Source organism: Trematomus bernacchii, unplaced genomic scaffold (genome assembly GCF_902827165.1).
Source record: "Trematomus bernacchii unplaced genomic scaffold, fTreBer1.1, whole genome shotgun sequence".
In the NCBI taxonomy this organism is placed as follows: Eukaryota; Metazoa; Chordata; class Actinopteri; order Perciformes; family Nototheniidae; genus Trematomus; species Trematomus bernacchii.
In genome coordinates, this window is record NW_022987564.1 from 11,397,457 (window position 1) to 11,415,271 (window position 17,815).

General features: G+C 39.9%; 1 protein-coding gene across 1 annotated transcript; it reads left to right on the forward strand.

Annotated features, from left to right (window-relative positions):
- Positions 1-720: 720 nt before the first annotated feature.
- On the forward strand, positions 721-13,594 carry csnk2b (casein kinase 2, beta polypeptide). The gene is made up of 7 exons (XM_034124305.1): positions 721-863; positions 1,418-1,499; positions 3,295-3,397; positions 8,732-8,847; positions 9,396-9,471; positions 9,653-9,842; positions 11,209-13,594. Exons 2-7 carry the CDS (start codon positions 1,428-1,430, stop codon positions 11,297-11,299), a joined length of 648 nt encoding a protein of 215 aa, XP_033980196.1. The 5' UTR covers positions 721-863; positions 1,418-1,427; the 3' UTR covers positions 11,300-13,594.
- Positions 13,595-17,815: the final 4,221 nt, after the last annotated feature.

Genomic DNA, 17,815 nt, shown 5'->3' on the forward strand with positions numbered 1-17,815 from the left:
AACCTCACCTTGTCATTCATATAAAATGCTTAATGTGCTATGATTATTATTATAAGAATGTTGAATATTAATGAGTGCTTACTAGGTACTAGCCCTAATTTTTCAGCCAAAAAATGGTTCCTGCAAATTGATACATTTTTAACACTTGTATTTATAGAACAACGTTGGTTTAGGCAAGCCCGGAAAACTCTTCCCCAGGGGAACACACAAAAGTTCAGAGATCCTCAACATCATCCCCCTCACTGCTCCATTGTCTCGAAGGCGAGTTCTCCTCCATCACTATCCGACAACATCTCCAAATGTGCATTCTGATAGCAATAACTGCAAAGAAAAGTAGTCCTACTATTACTAAACAGAACGAAATAACCTATTTCTTTATTTTATAAGATTGAACCACTGGCTCAATCTTATAACAGATCACACATGCTCACGCCAGTTTGGCCAGACACTTCCCACAGGATCAACTAGCATTTACTTATTAGTAATAAAATAGCACCATACTGTCTTTTTTCCTTTCCCTTTTTTCCTTGTTGTCTTAATATATTTTTTATTTTTTATAAGTATATGTTTTGGTTTTGTAAATACGGTTCTTATGCACTGTAAATAATTATAATAAAAAGTAAAAACCCAAATGTTTAGTTTCGGACACAAACGGGTTACAGAATAAAGCAGAGCAGTACTCAGAGTGGCCACGGGGCGGCAGCAGCGCCCCGGCGGCGTGGTGAGCTGCCTGCGAGTCTCGGGAGGTCGAGGAAGAACCTGGAGGGTGAACTGGGAGCTGGTGTCCATCTTATTTACACCGGTGAGATTGCTCAATTTTTGATCTGTCGGATTTTTTAAGGAGTATAAAAGTTGAAAGCCCGGTAAGTTGGCAGAATCACCCACACAACCACACTGAGAGGTTTAAACTCAGAGCCGGAGTGAGCTCCGTAAAGAGCTGCTGTTTGTCATGAGGCCTGTGTCCCAGCGATGCGCCATGTTGTATTGAGTTTAGCTTAGCGAGCTAACCACGGCTACATTAATTTAGCCCTGTATCGTAGCATATATCCACCACGTATATATATATAAGACTTGTTTGATCTTTAATAACACACGTTGATGACGGATTTAAGACCAAAAAACGATACTAAAGTGACTACTTTATAAAGATAACTGTTCAATAGGTACCGCTAGCCTGTTAGCTTAGCTCTAATCAGGTTTGGGCAACAGCAAGCGTCAAGTTACTCTTATGACAGAGTATTACATAGTTTCTGCACAAGAAAACTCACATTCTGAACATACGGAGAATTCACTTGACCAGTTGAAAATATGAATTTGACACTGTAAATTATTATACTTATGTTTCAAAGTGTGAATTCAGTGTTGCTAGTTGGTTTATTTCTGGATTATAATGGAGTATCCCCCCTCTCTTCAAAAGGTCTTCAGAGATGAGCAGTTCAGAGGAAGTGTCATGGATCTCCTGGTTCTGTGGACTAAGGGGAAACGAGTTTTTCTGTGAGGTGAGTCTCTCTAGTCTGTCTGAGCACAGTCATTGTTGCCACCCAAACACCCATGTAGCCTGAGTCAAAATATCCCATGGTTTGGATTATTGTTAACCAGAACTAATGATTCAAGTATAGTGTATTATACTCCATATTAACATTTCTCTCCTAGTTTAACTTCCACCACCCACACGCAGGGTTAAGTATTTTAATGAATGTAACGTTTACATCACTTCTAGTGAAACATTGTTAACCACTGACACCAACATTTTAAAACTGTAAAATATCCTGTGGGAATTCAATTTAAACTTACTGGGAATGAAATATTAACATACATTGGTTCAGGAGACTTATTGATTAGTGGCACACTTTTTAAATCACCCACTCTTTAATCTTTAGGCTTGGAGGAAGTTTTCAAGTATTTTCATGTCAAAAGTCTCAAGTCCAAGTGAAGTCTTCTCAGTCATTGGTGTTAAAGTCCAAGTGGAGTTGTAAGTTGTTTTTTTTATTTAGTGTTTTTGGAAAAATTGTGTCAAGCAACGAAAGAGTAACAAAAAAAAGATGTCATAGAGCATGGTTTCTAACATAAAAGTAAATAGAAGAAACTGTGAGTAATTCATGTTCATTTTGGTCAGTTTACACTTGCTTGACATTGTTTTTCCAAGCCTTTAAGATGCTAAAGTAAACATTGTTTTTTCGGTAAAGCAAGTTTGTATTTTCACACATTTACACCCCATGGTCCTTAATAAATAGGTTCACGATTCCTTTATTCATATGTACTGTAAAAGTTATTTGAAGCTGTGAGCATTCCTGCTCATACTGGCCCTGAAGAGATCCCAATGTAATTCAATTACAGTTTATGAATGGGTATTTTGAGCCTCAGCCCATGGTATCACATTTACAAAGGGATTTCTTCAGCACCCGTATGTACAGGTTGATTCCAGAGACTAATGGCGCGTTTCCACTACAGCGCGCAGCCCGGTTTAAGAGGGCTGTGACGTCAGCGGCCCGTCTTTGGTTGCGTTTCCACTTGGCCTAGTACCGGCCGGCGGGTCCTAATTCACAGTTTTTCTGGCCTCATAAAATCGTGGGTCCAGGGCCAGAGACAACGAGGCTGAGTCGGGCTGAGTATGCTAAACTAGAGAGAGCGTCGCTGGCAAGGGGGCTACAACTACAACAAGATGGACATATTTGACCGTGATTTAATTGTAATACACGTTTCAAAATGATGCCGAAGTAACAACATACTGATACCGGTTAGTAAAAACCATGAATTAATGCTTTGTCAAGTCTGCAGACAGACGGCAGGGGAAAAACCTTTTAAAATGCTTGTTTTCTAAATGGAGATTGGCTAAGCTAACGCAGTATATGCTCCGACCGTCCACACTCACAACAACGGCCTATACAGACATAAATAAAGCAGCGACTGTATTCACCATGACACAGGCAGTCTGTGGTTTGTACTTGTTTAACTTTTGTCTAGTTTCTGAACATATATGAGGAGCTGTGAGATCTGAGTGCTAACAGCTAACGGCTGTGTTGTTTTTCTGGGGTCCTCTGAAGATCACGTCACGGCTCCGCCTACACTGCGCTACTATAGATACTGCCCCAGTTCCTAAACTGTAATGGAAATGCGCCATAAAGTGAGCCAGTCCTAACGAGGCCCAGCCATGCCGAGCGAGGCCGTGTAGTGGAAACGCGCCATAAGAGACCCAAATGTACTTTCTGGCATGATTCAAGAAATGTATATCCTGTCTGTTATGTGCCACACTCAGAGATAATCCGTTTTCTTATCTGATTTCTCCATCTAAAGGTGGATGAAGACTACATCCAGGACAAATTCAACCTGACGGGGCTCAATGAGCAGGTTCCCCACTACCGCCAGGCCCTAGACATGATCCTGGACCTTGAACCAGGTCTGTATTTCAGGGATGCAAACTTGTCACCTTTCGGCGAAATTCGCCCTTTTGAATCCAAAATAGGTCGTTTGTGTGATTCATGTAGATCCGCAATAAAAATATTTTTGGGGTATGGGGGGGGTCTGGGACCCGGAGTAATCTGTGGCCGCGAGCTGTTATGTGCCATCATGACACGCATGGTGTTCTTTTTTTATATATTATAATGAAGCGCGAGCTGTGTGCTCGAGTCTTCCTGCGTGCTCGAGTCTTCCTGCCTGTCGGCTCTGCTCATGGATGTATAATAAGGCTCTGCTGCTCCGGGATGAGGGTCTAGCTTCAGCAGCTACATTACCTACGGTTTGTAGACTGGACCGCTGGTGAACAGCTGTTAGAACGGGCCGTTCAGGTGTTCAGAGCAGAGCTCCCTGTCGGAGCGGCAGAGCGTGATGTGCACTGAAAAGTTTTTCTGTCGCAATATTATTTAAGGAATCGTTGAGCTAGCTAACTAGCATACATTGTCACTATCTGCTAACGTTAGCTTTAGCCTTCGTTTTCAAATAGTTTTTTTCATAGGCTATAAACGGAGGTGGTATAAGTATATATCTTGTACTTGAGTAAAAGTAGAAGCACTCAGATCTTGTACTAGAGTAAAAGTAGAAGTACTCAGATCTTGTACTTGAGTAAAAGTAGAAGTACTCAGGTCTTGTACTTGAGTAAAAGTAGAAGTACTCAGGTCTTGTACTTGAGTAAAAGTAGAAGCACTCAGGTCTTGTACTTGAGTAAAAGTAGAAGCACTCAGGTCTTGTACTTGAGTAAAAGTAGAAGCACTCAGATCTTGTACTAGAGTAAAAGTAGAAGTACTCAGATCTTGTACTTGAGTAGAAGTACTCAGATCTTGTACTTGAGTAGAAGTACTCAGGTCTTGTACTTGAGTAAAAGTAGAAGTACCAGAGTGTAGGAATACTCTGTTACAGTAAAAGTCCTGCATTCAAAATGTTCCTCAAGTAAAAGTAGAAAAGTATTCTCATCAAAATATAGTTAAAGTAGCGACAGTAAAAGTAGTCATTGTGCAGATTGGTCCATTTCAGAATAATATATATGATATGTTTTATAATGATTGATCATGAAAGTGTTCTCAAAGCTGGTAAAGGTGCAGCTAGTTTGAATGACTTTGTATACTGCAGGGTAGCTTGTGAATTTACTCCAGGTGGAACTAAAGTCTGATTTAACACTTGATTATATTTCACATCATTAATCCACATCTGTAAAGTAACTAAAGGTATTAAATACATGTAGTGGAGTAAAAGTACACCATTTACCTCTGAACTGTAGAGGAGAAGAAGAACAAAGTAGCAAAACATTGAAATACTTAAATAAAGTACAAGTATCTCAAAATTGTACCCAAGTATAGTACTTGTTACATTTTCTTAAATTTAGTCAAGCAAATGTTACCAAAGTTAGGAGTATATCGTCACATTGGTTTCAAACCTTTATTTAACCAGATTGGTCCCATTGAGATCATCGATCTCTTTTTCAAGGGAGACCTGCAGCATAGAGGTTCCACATGAAACATAAAACAATAAAGGACATCATACATTATATTTACAGGTACATTTACATAGTTATAGACATTTACAAGTACCCATAGTATCAACGAGCATTTCATTTAGCCTAGCTTTAAAAACATGCAGAGGAATGAGATTGCTCAGTTTCAATTCGTGCTGAAGATTGTTCCAAGCAAGTGGAGCTGCGCACATAAAAGCTGTCTTACCTAAGACAGTCCTTGCTCTTGGCACATCTAACAATACTACATCATGCGATCTCAGACAATAGCTGCTTGCAACTCTGTGTTATCAGAGAGCAGATATAATACGGGAGTTTACCCAACATGGCTTTATAAATAAACGTGTACCAATGACTGAGCCTCCGTACAGTAAGTGATGGCAAACCTGCCTTGGCATACAGGGTACAGTGATGTGTAAGTGCTTTACAATTTGTGACAAATCTCAGTGCGCTGTGATAGGCAGCATCTAACTTGTTCAGGCAATGGGCAGGTGCATTCATATAGATCAGATCACCATAGTCCAGCACAGGTAAGAAGGTCACAGTGACTAGCCTTTTCCTGGCTTCAAAAGAGAAACGGGACTTGTTTCTGAAAAAGAAACCTAGTCTAACCCTCAGCTTTTCAAGCAGGTTATTGACATGAAGTTTACAAGTAAGACAATCATCAAGCCAGATACCTAGGTATTTATAACAGACCACTTCTAGTACTTGTCCTTGCATAGTAACAATATCTAAAACAGGCTCTGGTGTCTTTTTAGCTTTAGAAAAGAGCATTACCTTGGTTTTCTAAACATTTAAAAGAAGCTTTAGTTCAGAGAGCTGAGTCTGAATAATGTTAAAAACAGCCTGTAATTTAACGCCAGCCTCCTTAATGGAGGGACCTGCACAGTACATCACGGTATCATCCGCATAAAAATGTAAAGTAGCTTCATCCACATTTTCACCTAAACTATTGATGTAGATGGAGAATAAAAGTGGACCTAAAACAGAACCTTGAGGAACACCATTAGCAATGTTTAACCACTCAGAAGACAGCCCATCAAAGTGAACACATTGGGACCTTTCAGAGAGGTAGTTCACAAACCACCCTACTGCATGGCTGGATATGCCAATACTGAGTAGCCTCTGCTATAAGATGCGATGATCGACGGTATCAAACGCTTTAGAAAGATCAATAAATAGAGCTGCACAACTCTGCTTTTTATCTAAAATACTCGTAATGTCATTCACCACTTTCATTGTTGCAGTGATGGTGCTATGTTGCTTTCTGAAGCCTGACTGATGTTTAGACAGGATATCATTTGTACATAAAAACACCTTTACCTGTTCACTCACGAGGCGTTCAAGAACCTTAGCCAGAACTGACAATTTAGAGATTGGCCTATCGTTATTTAAAACAGTTGCCTCCCCTCCTTTTAGTAAAGGCAGGACATACGCTGACTTCCATACTTTTGGAATTGCATTAGTGCTGAGGGAGAGGTTAAAAAGAGAAGTAAGAGGTGGGGCAATAAAATCTGCAGCTATCTTTAAAAAGAAAGGTTCTACGTTGTCCGGGCCGGCCGGTTTCTTAGGATCTAACTTAGATAATGCTTCATGAACAACATTAACAGTAAAAGGAGTCAAACTGAAAGAGTCACAGACTGTGGTGTTCACAGAAGCAGAGTTAGTCACAGAATCAAACGGAGAGCCACAGGACACAAAATGCTTATTAAAGCAATTTAACATAGTGGCCCGGTCCGATATAGAGCCAGATGCTGTGGTAAGGCACGGAGGTAGCTCATTACGGATCTCACCGGTGGATATCAATTTTATGGCTTTCCAAAATGTCCTAGGATTATTTAGGTTTTCTGTGGTAACTGACAAATAGTACTTCGACTTAGCACTTTTGACATGTGAAGTGAAGCTATTTCTTAGCTGCCTAAAACGCAGCCATTCTACCTCTGAGCCTGATTTCCTAGCCTTTGCCCAGGCCTTGTTTCTCTCATGCAAGAGACTAGACAGTTCAGCAGAAAACCAAGGATTGTCTCGTCCCTTCACTCTAAATTTACGCAGGGGTGCATGTCTATCAATGATCTCCATAAAACCAAGATAAAAATAAGACCATGCAGTTTCTACATCAGCACACAGATCGATTTTTCCCCAATCAAAATCAAACAGATCATGAACAAAACCCTGCTCCACAAAATGTTTTATGTCTCTTAATAATAATACGAGGTTTAACCTTTTGGACCTTAGTGTCCCTAATTGTGGCTACAGCACAGTGGTCACTCGCATCATTCGCAAATACTCCCACAGATGAGTATTTATGGGGAACATTAGTTAAAATGAGATCAATTAGGGAGGATTTATTAGGGGACTTAATGTTAGGGCGAGTAGGACTGTCAACAATCTGAGTAACATTTAAAGAGATACAAAGGTTTTTAAAATCCTCTGATACTGCAGTTAACCAGTCCCAGTTAAAATCTCCAAGTAGCACGATTTCCTTGTAGTCAAGTTGCAATAAAAGATTTGCTAGTGAAGACAAGGAGTCCTTGACAGCTGAGGGGGGTCTGTAACGCCACACCACCATGACCTGTTGCCCCTTTGCCACTTCTATATTTAAGGCTAAACATTCGAATTGCTTACTGATAGATTTGGAAGCTAATGTGGTTACACTGAACTTATTCTTAACATAAATGGCAACGCCACCACCTTTATTAGGCCGGTCGGAGCGATACACATTATAACCTTTTAAGGCAATGTCAGAGGCCAAAATAGATTTATTTAGCCATGTTTCTGATAACACAATGACGTCAGCGTCAGTCGAGCTTGCCCAAATGCGGACAAAATCTAGTTTACCTAACAGACTGCGCACATTCAAGTGGATGAAACCCAACCCAGACCTAGCTTTAAAATCAGCAGGAGTAGCGATCTGACTACTACTACTACTGGGCGGACCAGGGTTAGGTTGAACATTTCCTGACAGTAATAACAACAACAAAAACAGGCATCTTTTCCTCTTAATCGACACACATACATTGTCATCTACTTTAGAATCACCGGAAAAGTCTGCGAGAGTGTGATTTGAGTTTAAGAAGCAGTCCTGAAGAACCATCATCGCAGGAAAACAAAAAAGACAAACATATTTTGTCGAGCAGATTGTCTGTGACAAGGCAACCGGTAATTGTTTGTGTAACACATCTGACCCTTTGCAGGGGATGCCCACTGCGGGTGGCAGAACAGACCTGAATCCAGTAGACTTCTCAGGATGACTAGAGATCTTCTCATAGTCCAAAACAGTTAACAGGCACAGCAGAATCCCGATATGGGCCATTTTCCCAGACCAGCACACAGTATCCGCGATGTTCCTGGAGCAAATCAGCACAGCAGCAAAGGACAGGCGAAAGCAGCAGCGTGGTTTCTTTTCTCACACAAGACAAGGAGCTGACCCGAGCTAGCCTAGCACTAAATAATCATGATTAAAACCACCATAATAGTTATCAAAGCGTACAATCAGGGTTGATATGAACAGCTGTTAATATAAACAAAGTCACATTATTAATTCATTGCTGATGGTTTAAGGAACTTTTATTTTTGGATTTGCATTTAACAACTTCAAATGTTTTGATAAAGTGGACAAGAGTCTGGATTATTGAGATTAAGGTACTATGAAAGTGCTCCAAACATGCTTTTATTCTATTGAAAAGCTGTAAGAAACACTGAAAACCTTTCTCTGCTCTGTTTTGCCTCCCTGTGAATCGTAAAAAGAATTGCGACATTGACAGTGTTCTCCGTCCCCTTCTTTTCCAGATGAGGAGCTGGAGGACAATCCCAACCAGAGCGATCTGATCGAGCAGGCGGCTGAGATGCTGTACGGCCTCATCCACGCACGCTACATCCTCACCAACCGAGGCATCGCACAGATGGTAGGCCAGCTGCGTCAGCAAAGTCCACAACCCATATCTGCATTAGGGAACCTGTTTTTTTTCATGGCTTTGTTTTGATGGGCTGGTTACATCATGTGAAACTTTCAATTCTTTTTCTGCATGTCTATTTATTGTGTTTAAACATGTTTTTTTTCTGCATAGTGGCACATCAGGCTACCTTTATATTATCAGTATTATGCTATTTGTACTAATAATTTCAGCCAAACCTTTTGTAAACAATCAAACATACAGTTTTTAAGTTATTGTTTGTTTGTATGTTTGTAGCCTTTATTTAATCAGGTAAAAATCCCATTGAGATCAACGATCTCTTTTACAAGGGAGACCTGCCGCATTTATTGAAAAACGATACATGTAGTAACTTCCAAATGTCACAACATTTTTTTTTATGTGACAAACTATTCTGGTTCAATCTTTGTTGGTGTTTAGACCTTTTTATAAAAAACATTAAAATGACAAATGTTTGCTGTTGTTGACGTTTGTATTTATTCATATTACTTTATATTAATATGCTCTTTAATACCTTACAGCTGGAGAAGTATCAGCAGGGAGATTTTGGCTACTGCCCACGTGTCTATTGTGAGAATCAGCCTATGCTTCCTATCGGTGAGTAACAAGATTCATAACAAACAGTCTTTTTTTTCTTGTGGAAAGAGGGCGTTTTATTTCCTACACGTTGTGTATGAAAAAATGAAGAAGGAAGTATTTGTACTGTACTAGCATTGTACCAGTGCTGTACTATTTTTGATCTAGTAGATTTACTCTCTTTCCCTGTCCTCCCCCACAGGTCTGTCAGATATCCCTGGAGAGGCCATGGTGAAGCTGTACTGTCCCAAATGTATGGACGTCTACACACCAAAGTCCTCCAGGCACCACCACACAGATGGAGCATATTTTGGCACTGGGTTCCCCCACATGCTCTTCATGGTTCACCCTGAGTACAGGCCCAAGAGGCCCGCCAACCAGTTTGTCCCCAGGTTAGTACTGCAGGTCCAACATGAAGTTGTGCCCCTTTTTGTCAAATGGACTCTTAACATGTCATGCTACGTTTTCCCTTACTCTTATGGTTGGCATTTCCCATTACTAGTCCAATGTTTACCATTCATCTTGATCTGGGTAGGCGCGTCACAGTGTCATAATGAGCCAATATATTATTAACCTTCTCAAAACGTTCTTTTTGCTTATGGGTTAGTTTGCTGAAAGAGGCTGTGGCTTAGATGGATTCTCTTTGACTTGTTTTAATGTTTTGTCTAGAAAATATAAAAAAAATACCAGAACCAATATATCAATACCATCTACTAATGGTTTCAGCTCATAGAAGATGTTACTTCAAATGAATTTGATCAGATGTGTTTTTATTCAGCAGATGTTCTGATCACGTTAGGAAACTCTAGTCTCTTTCGTCTCATGTCCGCCTCCTTTTCCTACATCCTATTTTATTCTGTTGTGACGTCTGTTTACAGAAAATGTTGCATAAGGGATTGTCTGGAAAGAGTGATGGTAAACATTGAGAGTTAATAGAAGATCATATGTCAGCGCTCTCTCCCTAAAAGCAAATACGTCTCTGATCCATCATTGTACACTGCCATGTCCATTTCAATGCCTATGTTTGTTTTGCATCATATCGGTTTTATTTGAAGTACATAAAACAATATTTGTAGCTTTTGTGCAACTCAAGACTTTATGAATTATCTTTGGTAATGGGTAACGTCGGTATCATTCAACCTCTGATCATATCAGGCTGCACCATTAATGTTTGTCCACCAAAAGGGCTAGTTTTTGCCCACTTGTAATTGTATTATAAAAGTCTGACAATAGTGCGAAAAAGGTTCATACAAAGAAATTCCCTTTTCTTTTATTTACCAAACAGGCAAAGCGCAAAAGTATTGTGTCCAACTAAATCTTGCGTCACAACCACATTTGCGTTATTCGCTAAATATTTAGCATTGACTTGAAAACATATTTTAGATAACGCTAAGCTACGCTTTCTGTGCTCCAACAAAACAGTACAGAAACCAGCAACACTGTCCCTCATGTTTCAAATGTGTCTTATGGCAACTGGTCAAATCAACAAACCAAACCAATTCCCTGCAGACACTTCCTTGGAAGAAATTGTTTTTTATGTCCTAAACGTTGCCGGCACTGAAAAAGTTCCAAAACAAGCATCTTTAGTGGCCGCACTTTTATGGTGCGGAACAGCCTTATAGTACATTGTAGCCCCTAAACACAAACATATTTAAAAGTAGGGTCAAGGTTGAGCAAATACAGAAGTTCCCCTTGACCAACCTTAACACTGGTCAGAAGAAATGCTCACACATGTTTGTTTGTTTCTTCTTTCTCCAGGCTGTACGGGTTCAAGATCCACCCCATGGCCTACCAGCTGCAGCTGCAAGCCGCCTCCAGCTTCAAGAGCCCCGTCAAGGCCATCCGCTAGACAGCCTGGACAAAGATGGAGAGAGAGGAGGAGGAAGATTTGTAGAGAGGGAGAGACAGGAAAGAATTATCAGAAGGGGAGGGGTCGCCTGCATTAAACAAAGCGTTGCAGGTGCCCCCTCCCCACCCTGAAGACTGTATTATTTTTGGTTTAGGTTAGGGCAAATGAAAAAGTGTAAAGATTTTCAAGTGTGAGCGAGGAATAAAACGCACAGCCATGATCGTAATCACAAACAACACACACACACACACACACACATTCATACATATTACATAAGTGCATCCACACACTTGGGATTCCATACACGTACCTTACCAAACTCATCAGTGCCAAAAACAGGAGGGTGGGGTAAGTGGAGGCTGATCATAAAGGAAGGGGCTTCTATAATCAGTGTGTGGCACTGCAGGGAAGATTTCCCCATAGACAAGGACTGTTACAGAAACATGAAGAAAAGAGCAACAGCTGAGTCAGTGTTCACCTCTGGCTCTGCATTTGGCACAGTTTGGTAACGGGTGGTGGTAAACCCTCCCCTCCCTATTAGCCCCCGATTGCATGTACACTCAGGCTGGCACTCGCATAGACAGTTTGGACGGTGGGTGTTTTTCTGTATCACTCGTTTGTAAGAATTTGGTTTGTCTGATGTTTTGTGATATTGTTGCACAAACATTTCTGTTAAATTTGCCTTAAGATTCAGAGAAAACACCCAGATGTTTCTGTAGTTTTTAGTTTTTCTTCCAAGAGGCACAGGCAACCTTTTTCTTCTTTCTGCTGTTAGAGGAGGTGAAGTAGAAACTCATTAAATTAACATGAATTTCCAAATCGTTCAGACAATTGTAATTAGCATGTGTCGATTCTCCAGCTGTCTGTGCGTGTGTCAAACAACTGTCTGTATCGCTACCGAAGTGAAAAATATAACCTGTGCTACAATCTGAGACTTGTCCCCTCCTGCAGCAGCTGCGTTTGTATCGTCATCCCTCTTCCCTCATAGCTTCATCTCCCTTAAAGAAGAGTTTAACATTGTGGGAAATACACATATTTCTTATGGCAGAGAGTAGATTTGGAAGACTTTTACCAATCATTTAAAGGGGAGCATATCTATAATTGAAACAGGATGAATATTATATTTATATAATGTATTCATACCCCAGCTCAATACCCTCTTATACGCCCTCAAATGTGGAGGAATTTTCTTGACTTTAGATTTTTAACCGTTCAAACTGCGTTTAAACATCAGTTTTCAATGATTCTTCTGCATTTTGTACTGTGAATATAATTGAAATTAAATGGACTTATATAGGGATGATCCCGTGTGAAGCTATCGCTAGTAGCATTAGCTTAAAAAATGCTAATGGTAAAACGGCTAGCACTATTCCTTTTAGGTAAGTCCACCTAACAGCTCATCTAAAGCTTACTAGTTTACAAGTAGGATATTGTTTGTTATTAAGTACAAAAAACTATTTCTAAAAGTTTTCGTTGCAGTATAACAGGCGGCTTTTGTGACCATGTGATTGGGGGGGAAAAGGTCATTTTAATAAGAAACTTTCTCAAGATAATGACTTAGTATCTCATAAATATCAATAATTTAATGAAATAAATGTCCCATGACATTTCAGTTTTGGGATAGAAAGTCATTATTTTTGTTAGTTTGTCAACGACTTAAAAGAACTTTATTTTCAACAAGGTTCAACTTGTTTTTCTTCGACTGGCAGGAAGCTACTGCAATGTGTTTATTATTGAGCTTAAGAGGTGTTGATAGGCTAATTTAACCGACATTGGACACGGAGCTAGCTTTTTATGCTAAATCAGGCTAACCGGCCTCTGGTTGTTGTTCACATTTAAAGTACAATGGTGTCTGTCCTTTTACTCTCTGCCTGAAATGAATATTTTCCCAAAATGTCAAACTATCCCTGTGATGATCCAGTGGGAGACACAGAGAAAGAGGAATTTAGACTATCTGAATCCTTGGGCTCACTCCACCACTGCACTGATCCCTGGTGTCTCTCCACAGCACAGTCTCATTATTTATGTTCAGGTTCAGAGACAGACCGACCACCAGCCGCTTTTTTTTGTTTTTGTTTCTGGAGCAGTGGGGCAGACACTTAGTCGCCCTTACTTCAATCCCTCCCCTCTTTACTTGGTGTGACTGCAATAGATTGTTTTTGGATTTCATAGTACAAGAGAAACGGTATTTATGTGTCCAGATTTTAACTGATGTTTGTCCGTGTTGTCTTTCTGCTACTGTGGAAGGGTGAGCAGGATTCAGAATTCTCAATAAACTTCTATTTTCTTTTCATACTCTGTTGTACATCACTTTCTTTGCAGTTCTGTTTTCTTGCCACATAGTGTCAGTAGAGCACTTAGTACTTTAATAACTACATTTATAATGATATCATTTATAAAATACTTCTGAGGCTGAATTAGTAGCATTTGGATTTACATTACATTAATACGACCATATTATGCAACACAGGGATTCTAAAACACACAGCCGTACCTGCATTCCTAGTGTTTGTGTGTGTTTGAGCTTGTCGGAAGAGTTCCTGTGGTGACGCAGGGAAAGATGGTTTTCTGTATTTTGGGTGTGGTTATTGCAGTGACATTTCACATGACTCTGAGTAACAGGAATAGTTGGAAAACATGGACACGCACAACATAGCAAACAAACATTATCACAAGATCTCAGTCAGGCTTTCGTGATAATCTATTAATTAGCTTTTGCATGTCATTCAGACTTTTGACATATGAAAACAGTGGGATTGTAAATAACAGAAAACTGAATACATAATTTGAAAACCCTGCCCCTATTTTCAGTTTAAGCAAAAAAAAACACGGTTACATGTGACTCAGAAACTGTTTTTCCCCTCTGTGCCGCGGCTGTCTTTGGGAAAAATGACTGGCAGGGCTGAGGTGTCTTGATGTGGCCGAGCCCTGTTGGTTTTTCCAGAGGGAGAAGAGGAGGAGTTCCTCCATGACTCAGGATAACCTCAAACCACAGCTCTGGGCCTGCCCTTCTCTTCCTTCTCTTAGTGCAACTCTTTAACCTTGTGATGAGGAATCTCCCATTTGTGTAGCTCGTCACCTGACTTTGTATGAGAGCAGATCATCTTCTTTTAATAAGCTGCTGAATGATAAAATATGTTTTTGAGCTGGAAATAAAACTCCAAATGTGGCAAGAGAGCAGGTCTAAAAGAGTTTGCAGACTTATGATCCTGTCAGTTGGGCTGCACTTATTGCAGTCATGATAAAATGTTCAGCTATGTGCTGCCACACCCAGAGGCCATGTTACTTCATTTTCCTCACACTGAATTTTTTTTTTATTTCTTTGGGATGCTTCTACGACAGATAAAGCAACATGGCAGCCACAGAGGCTGAGACCACACGCAATAACAAACTCCATCAACATGTATTGTTGATAGGAAATGTGCATTTGTAGTGGCTTTGCTGTCCCCATGCAACTCTTCATTCTTTGCTGAGCATGCTGGCAAGAGTCCTACACATTCTGGCAGAGATTTATCAAAGCTCTTACTTGACCAAACATGTTGACGCTGAAAAATAAAAGCCTGTCTGGTAACTTTGCCTCTCCTGCAAAAATAATTCACCCCCTCTTGTTACATGTAGGTGTAAGTATTTGTTTGTCTTACAACTTTGAAGCAAAGAAGCAGCTTTTGTTTTGACATTGATCAACGTAAAAGACAATTTCATGTCAAAAGTCAGGCACAGAAACATTGATCTAGATGAATGACAAATGTAAAATACCTGTTTGTAAAATGATTCACTCCCTCCAGGTCACTATTTAGGAGATGCACCTTTGGTAGCAGTTAAAGAATTTAGTCTCTGTCAGATTTATCTCGATTTAGCAATCTTTCCCCAATGGGTGCAGCTCTATCGATTGCAGGTTGAATGGAGATCCTGAGCTACAAATTGAAAGAAAATCCTGTTTGTGTGTTTTGTGATGTCTTTTGTGTGTTTGTTGTTGAGTTTTAAGTATTATAATGGCCTGTCTAGGGAGCCTCATTGCAATTTAGCTTAAGCTATAAATGCGGTGTTGTGTGCCATTTGTTTATACTTATAATGAATATACTAAATAAAAAATGTAATTCTTAAAATGGGTTGATATCTGACCCCGGCCACTCCAGGACTTTAACATTTTTGCTGTTTCTGTCTATAGGCTTTGTGCTCAAACTCTTGCTGGAACACAACAGTTTTCTCAAGCTGCAGGTTTCTTGCAGACGGCATCATGTTTTCTATCAGCTTGCCTTTACACACACACGTCTTCCAAGGCCTGTCGCAGAGAATCACCCCCACTGCATGCTGCCACCACTATACTTCATTCTGGGGATGCTACTTTTTGGTGATGTGACCTTTGAGCTATATAAGCGTGGCCCCAGGGATGGGAGGGCTGGTTGTTGCACCACTGATACAAATCGACTTTTGTCTTCAACTCCTAACTTGTCTAAAGAGAGTTTTTGATCTTTGCCTCTCTCCCATAAAACACCAGTCTGACTGTCCTTGTATCCAGTCTAAAAACAGTCAGTCATATGTTACACATGTTGCTGGCATATTACATTATCAAATATATTTTATACCAAATATTAAAAAAAAAAAAACAACCAGGAGAAATCCAACATTTTATTCAAGGTACATTACAATTGGTCAATACAATGCACGCTTTAGATGTAGGTAGTTCTTAATTATTTAATTCAACCAGAAGTTATCATGATCAGACAAGCAAGATGAGCAAACAGCGGAAGTTTAGCAGCGTTGGTTTTAATCATCTTGTCCCTCTGCTTTGGAGACCTCTGCGGAAAATGTGGCTACCTGTAAATCCTCCTGAACATTGAACAATCAAAGAACAGGGAAAAGTCGACTGCAATGACTAACTCCCATGGTCCCATGCTACATCACAACGCCACCCAAGGAGGCAGAAAATTACACCTTGTGCTTTTATAGTTCTTTGTCGATGAGTTTATCCAATATTGCAAAACACACAACTTGAGAATTCACGCTTATAGGCCAAATGTTAATATTTAAACCTTTCTGCTTTTGTTCCTCCAAAGTTATTATATTCATGTTGATATCAGCTGTGACTGATGTATTCAGGATTAGTTTGGCAGGCTTCTCCCACACGCCCTCTTTCCAAGTGAAGGGAGTTGAGAAACTCTGAGGATCTGTGGGCAAAACATTTCACCGGGCCCAAACAGCCTCCCGCTCAGCAAAGTATTTCAAAACGATGACTCTAAAGATTTCATTTCATAACTGTCTCCCCTGCCAGCAGCAAACCACATCATGCCCCTTTTTGAAGTCACATGCCGAGATAATCATTAGACAAAAACAAACAAGCCTACCACTTACAAACACCAGTGCTTTTGACTGATGTGGACAAACAAACTGTGAAAATGTTAGTAATTGCTTCACCCGTGACTCAACCCATCACTAATTTACCAAATGCTTTGTCATCTCTCCCTGTTTGCATACACTCAGAAACAAACAGAGACAGAGAATGTTCTGTGACAAACTCTGGGCGAGGCCAGACTTGCTGCGATTAATTCAACTCATCCAAAGTCCTGAAATGAATCTAGGTGAGGCCGTTTTATCACTGCGTCTCATTCATCTAGATCAGAACGTGGGGGAGGACCTGCAGAAACTTCCCTATTCTAGTTTGGTCTTGATATAAAACACAAAATATATTTTAAACTTGGATGATTGTTTCTTCAGGAAACAAACTGTAAAAGTTGTTTCTCTAAAACAAAATGCTGGTTATCCAGCAGACATACGTACAGAATTTGCATCAGTAACAAAATATCAGTAATTTCTCGAGGTAAACATGTCTGTGTACTCTTTTCTTATTATTTAGAGCCAAAAACACATTTGATTAAAAAGAATTCTTACTATACATTCGAGTTTATTCATGCCTCAATCCTATGTTTCAAAGCAAACTGAGACAACTGGTTTTTACTGACAAATAAACAAAAATGCTAACACAATTAAATAATTCCTTACCTGATTATAACCTGATTTAACAATAAAAACACAAAACGTATCCCCTTTTCTACGGCCAACAGCTAAACTAAAATAAATTACATTCAATAGAAATGTACAATTTCAAACATTATCATTATAAGCTAATTTTCTTTAGAAATTACTGGTTTCAATTTGAACTGACATGACACACACACGCACACACACGCACACACACACCACACACGCACACACACACACACACACACACACACACACACACACGCACGCACGCACGCACACACACACACCACACACACACACACACACACACACACACACACACACACACACACACACACACACATAGACATAGACATAAACAAACACACACTGAAACACACCAGCCAGGAGGTTTTCGATGCCATGACAGATTAGGATACTGTTTTTGGTGGACAGATAGTAATTATCTCAATTTGCTCAGTTATGTTAATATAGATGCTCCTTTGTGTACTTTTATCTTAGAGATGGTGTCTTGAAGTTGTTAAATGTAAACTA

Bases quoted from the DNA above. Each gene is read 5' to 3' on its own strand.
- csnk2b (XM_034124305.1), top strand. From the start codon at position 1,428: ATGAGCAGTTCAGAGGAAGTGTCATGGATCTCCTGGTTCTGTGGACTA. The intron at 1,500-3,294 runs GTGAGTCTCTCT...CTCCATCTAAAG, and splicing joins GAAACGAGTTTTTCTGTGAG to GTGGATGAAGACTACATCCA. The intron at 8,848-9,395 runs GTAGGCCAGCTG...AATACCTTACAG, and splicing joins ACCGAGGCATCGCACAGATG to CTGGAGAAGTATCAGCAGGG.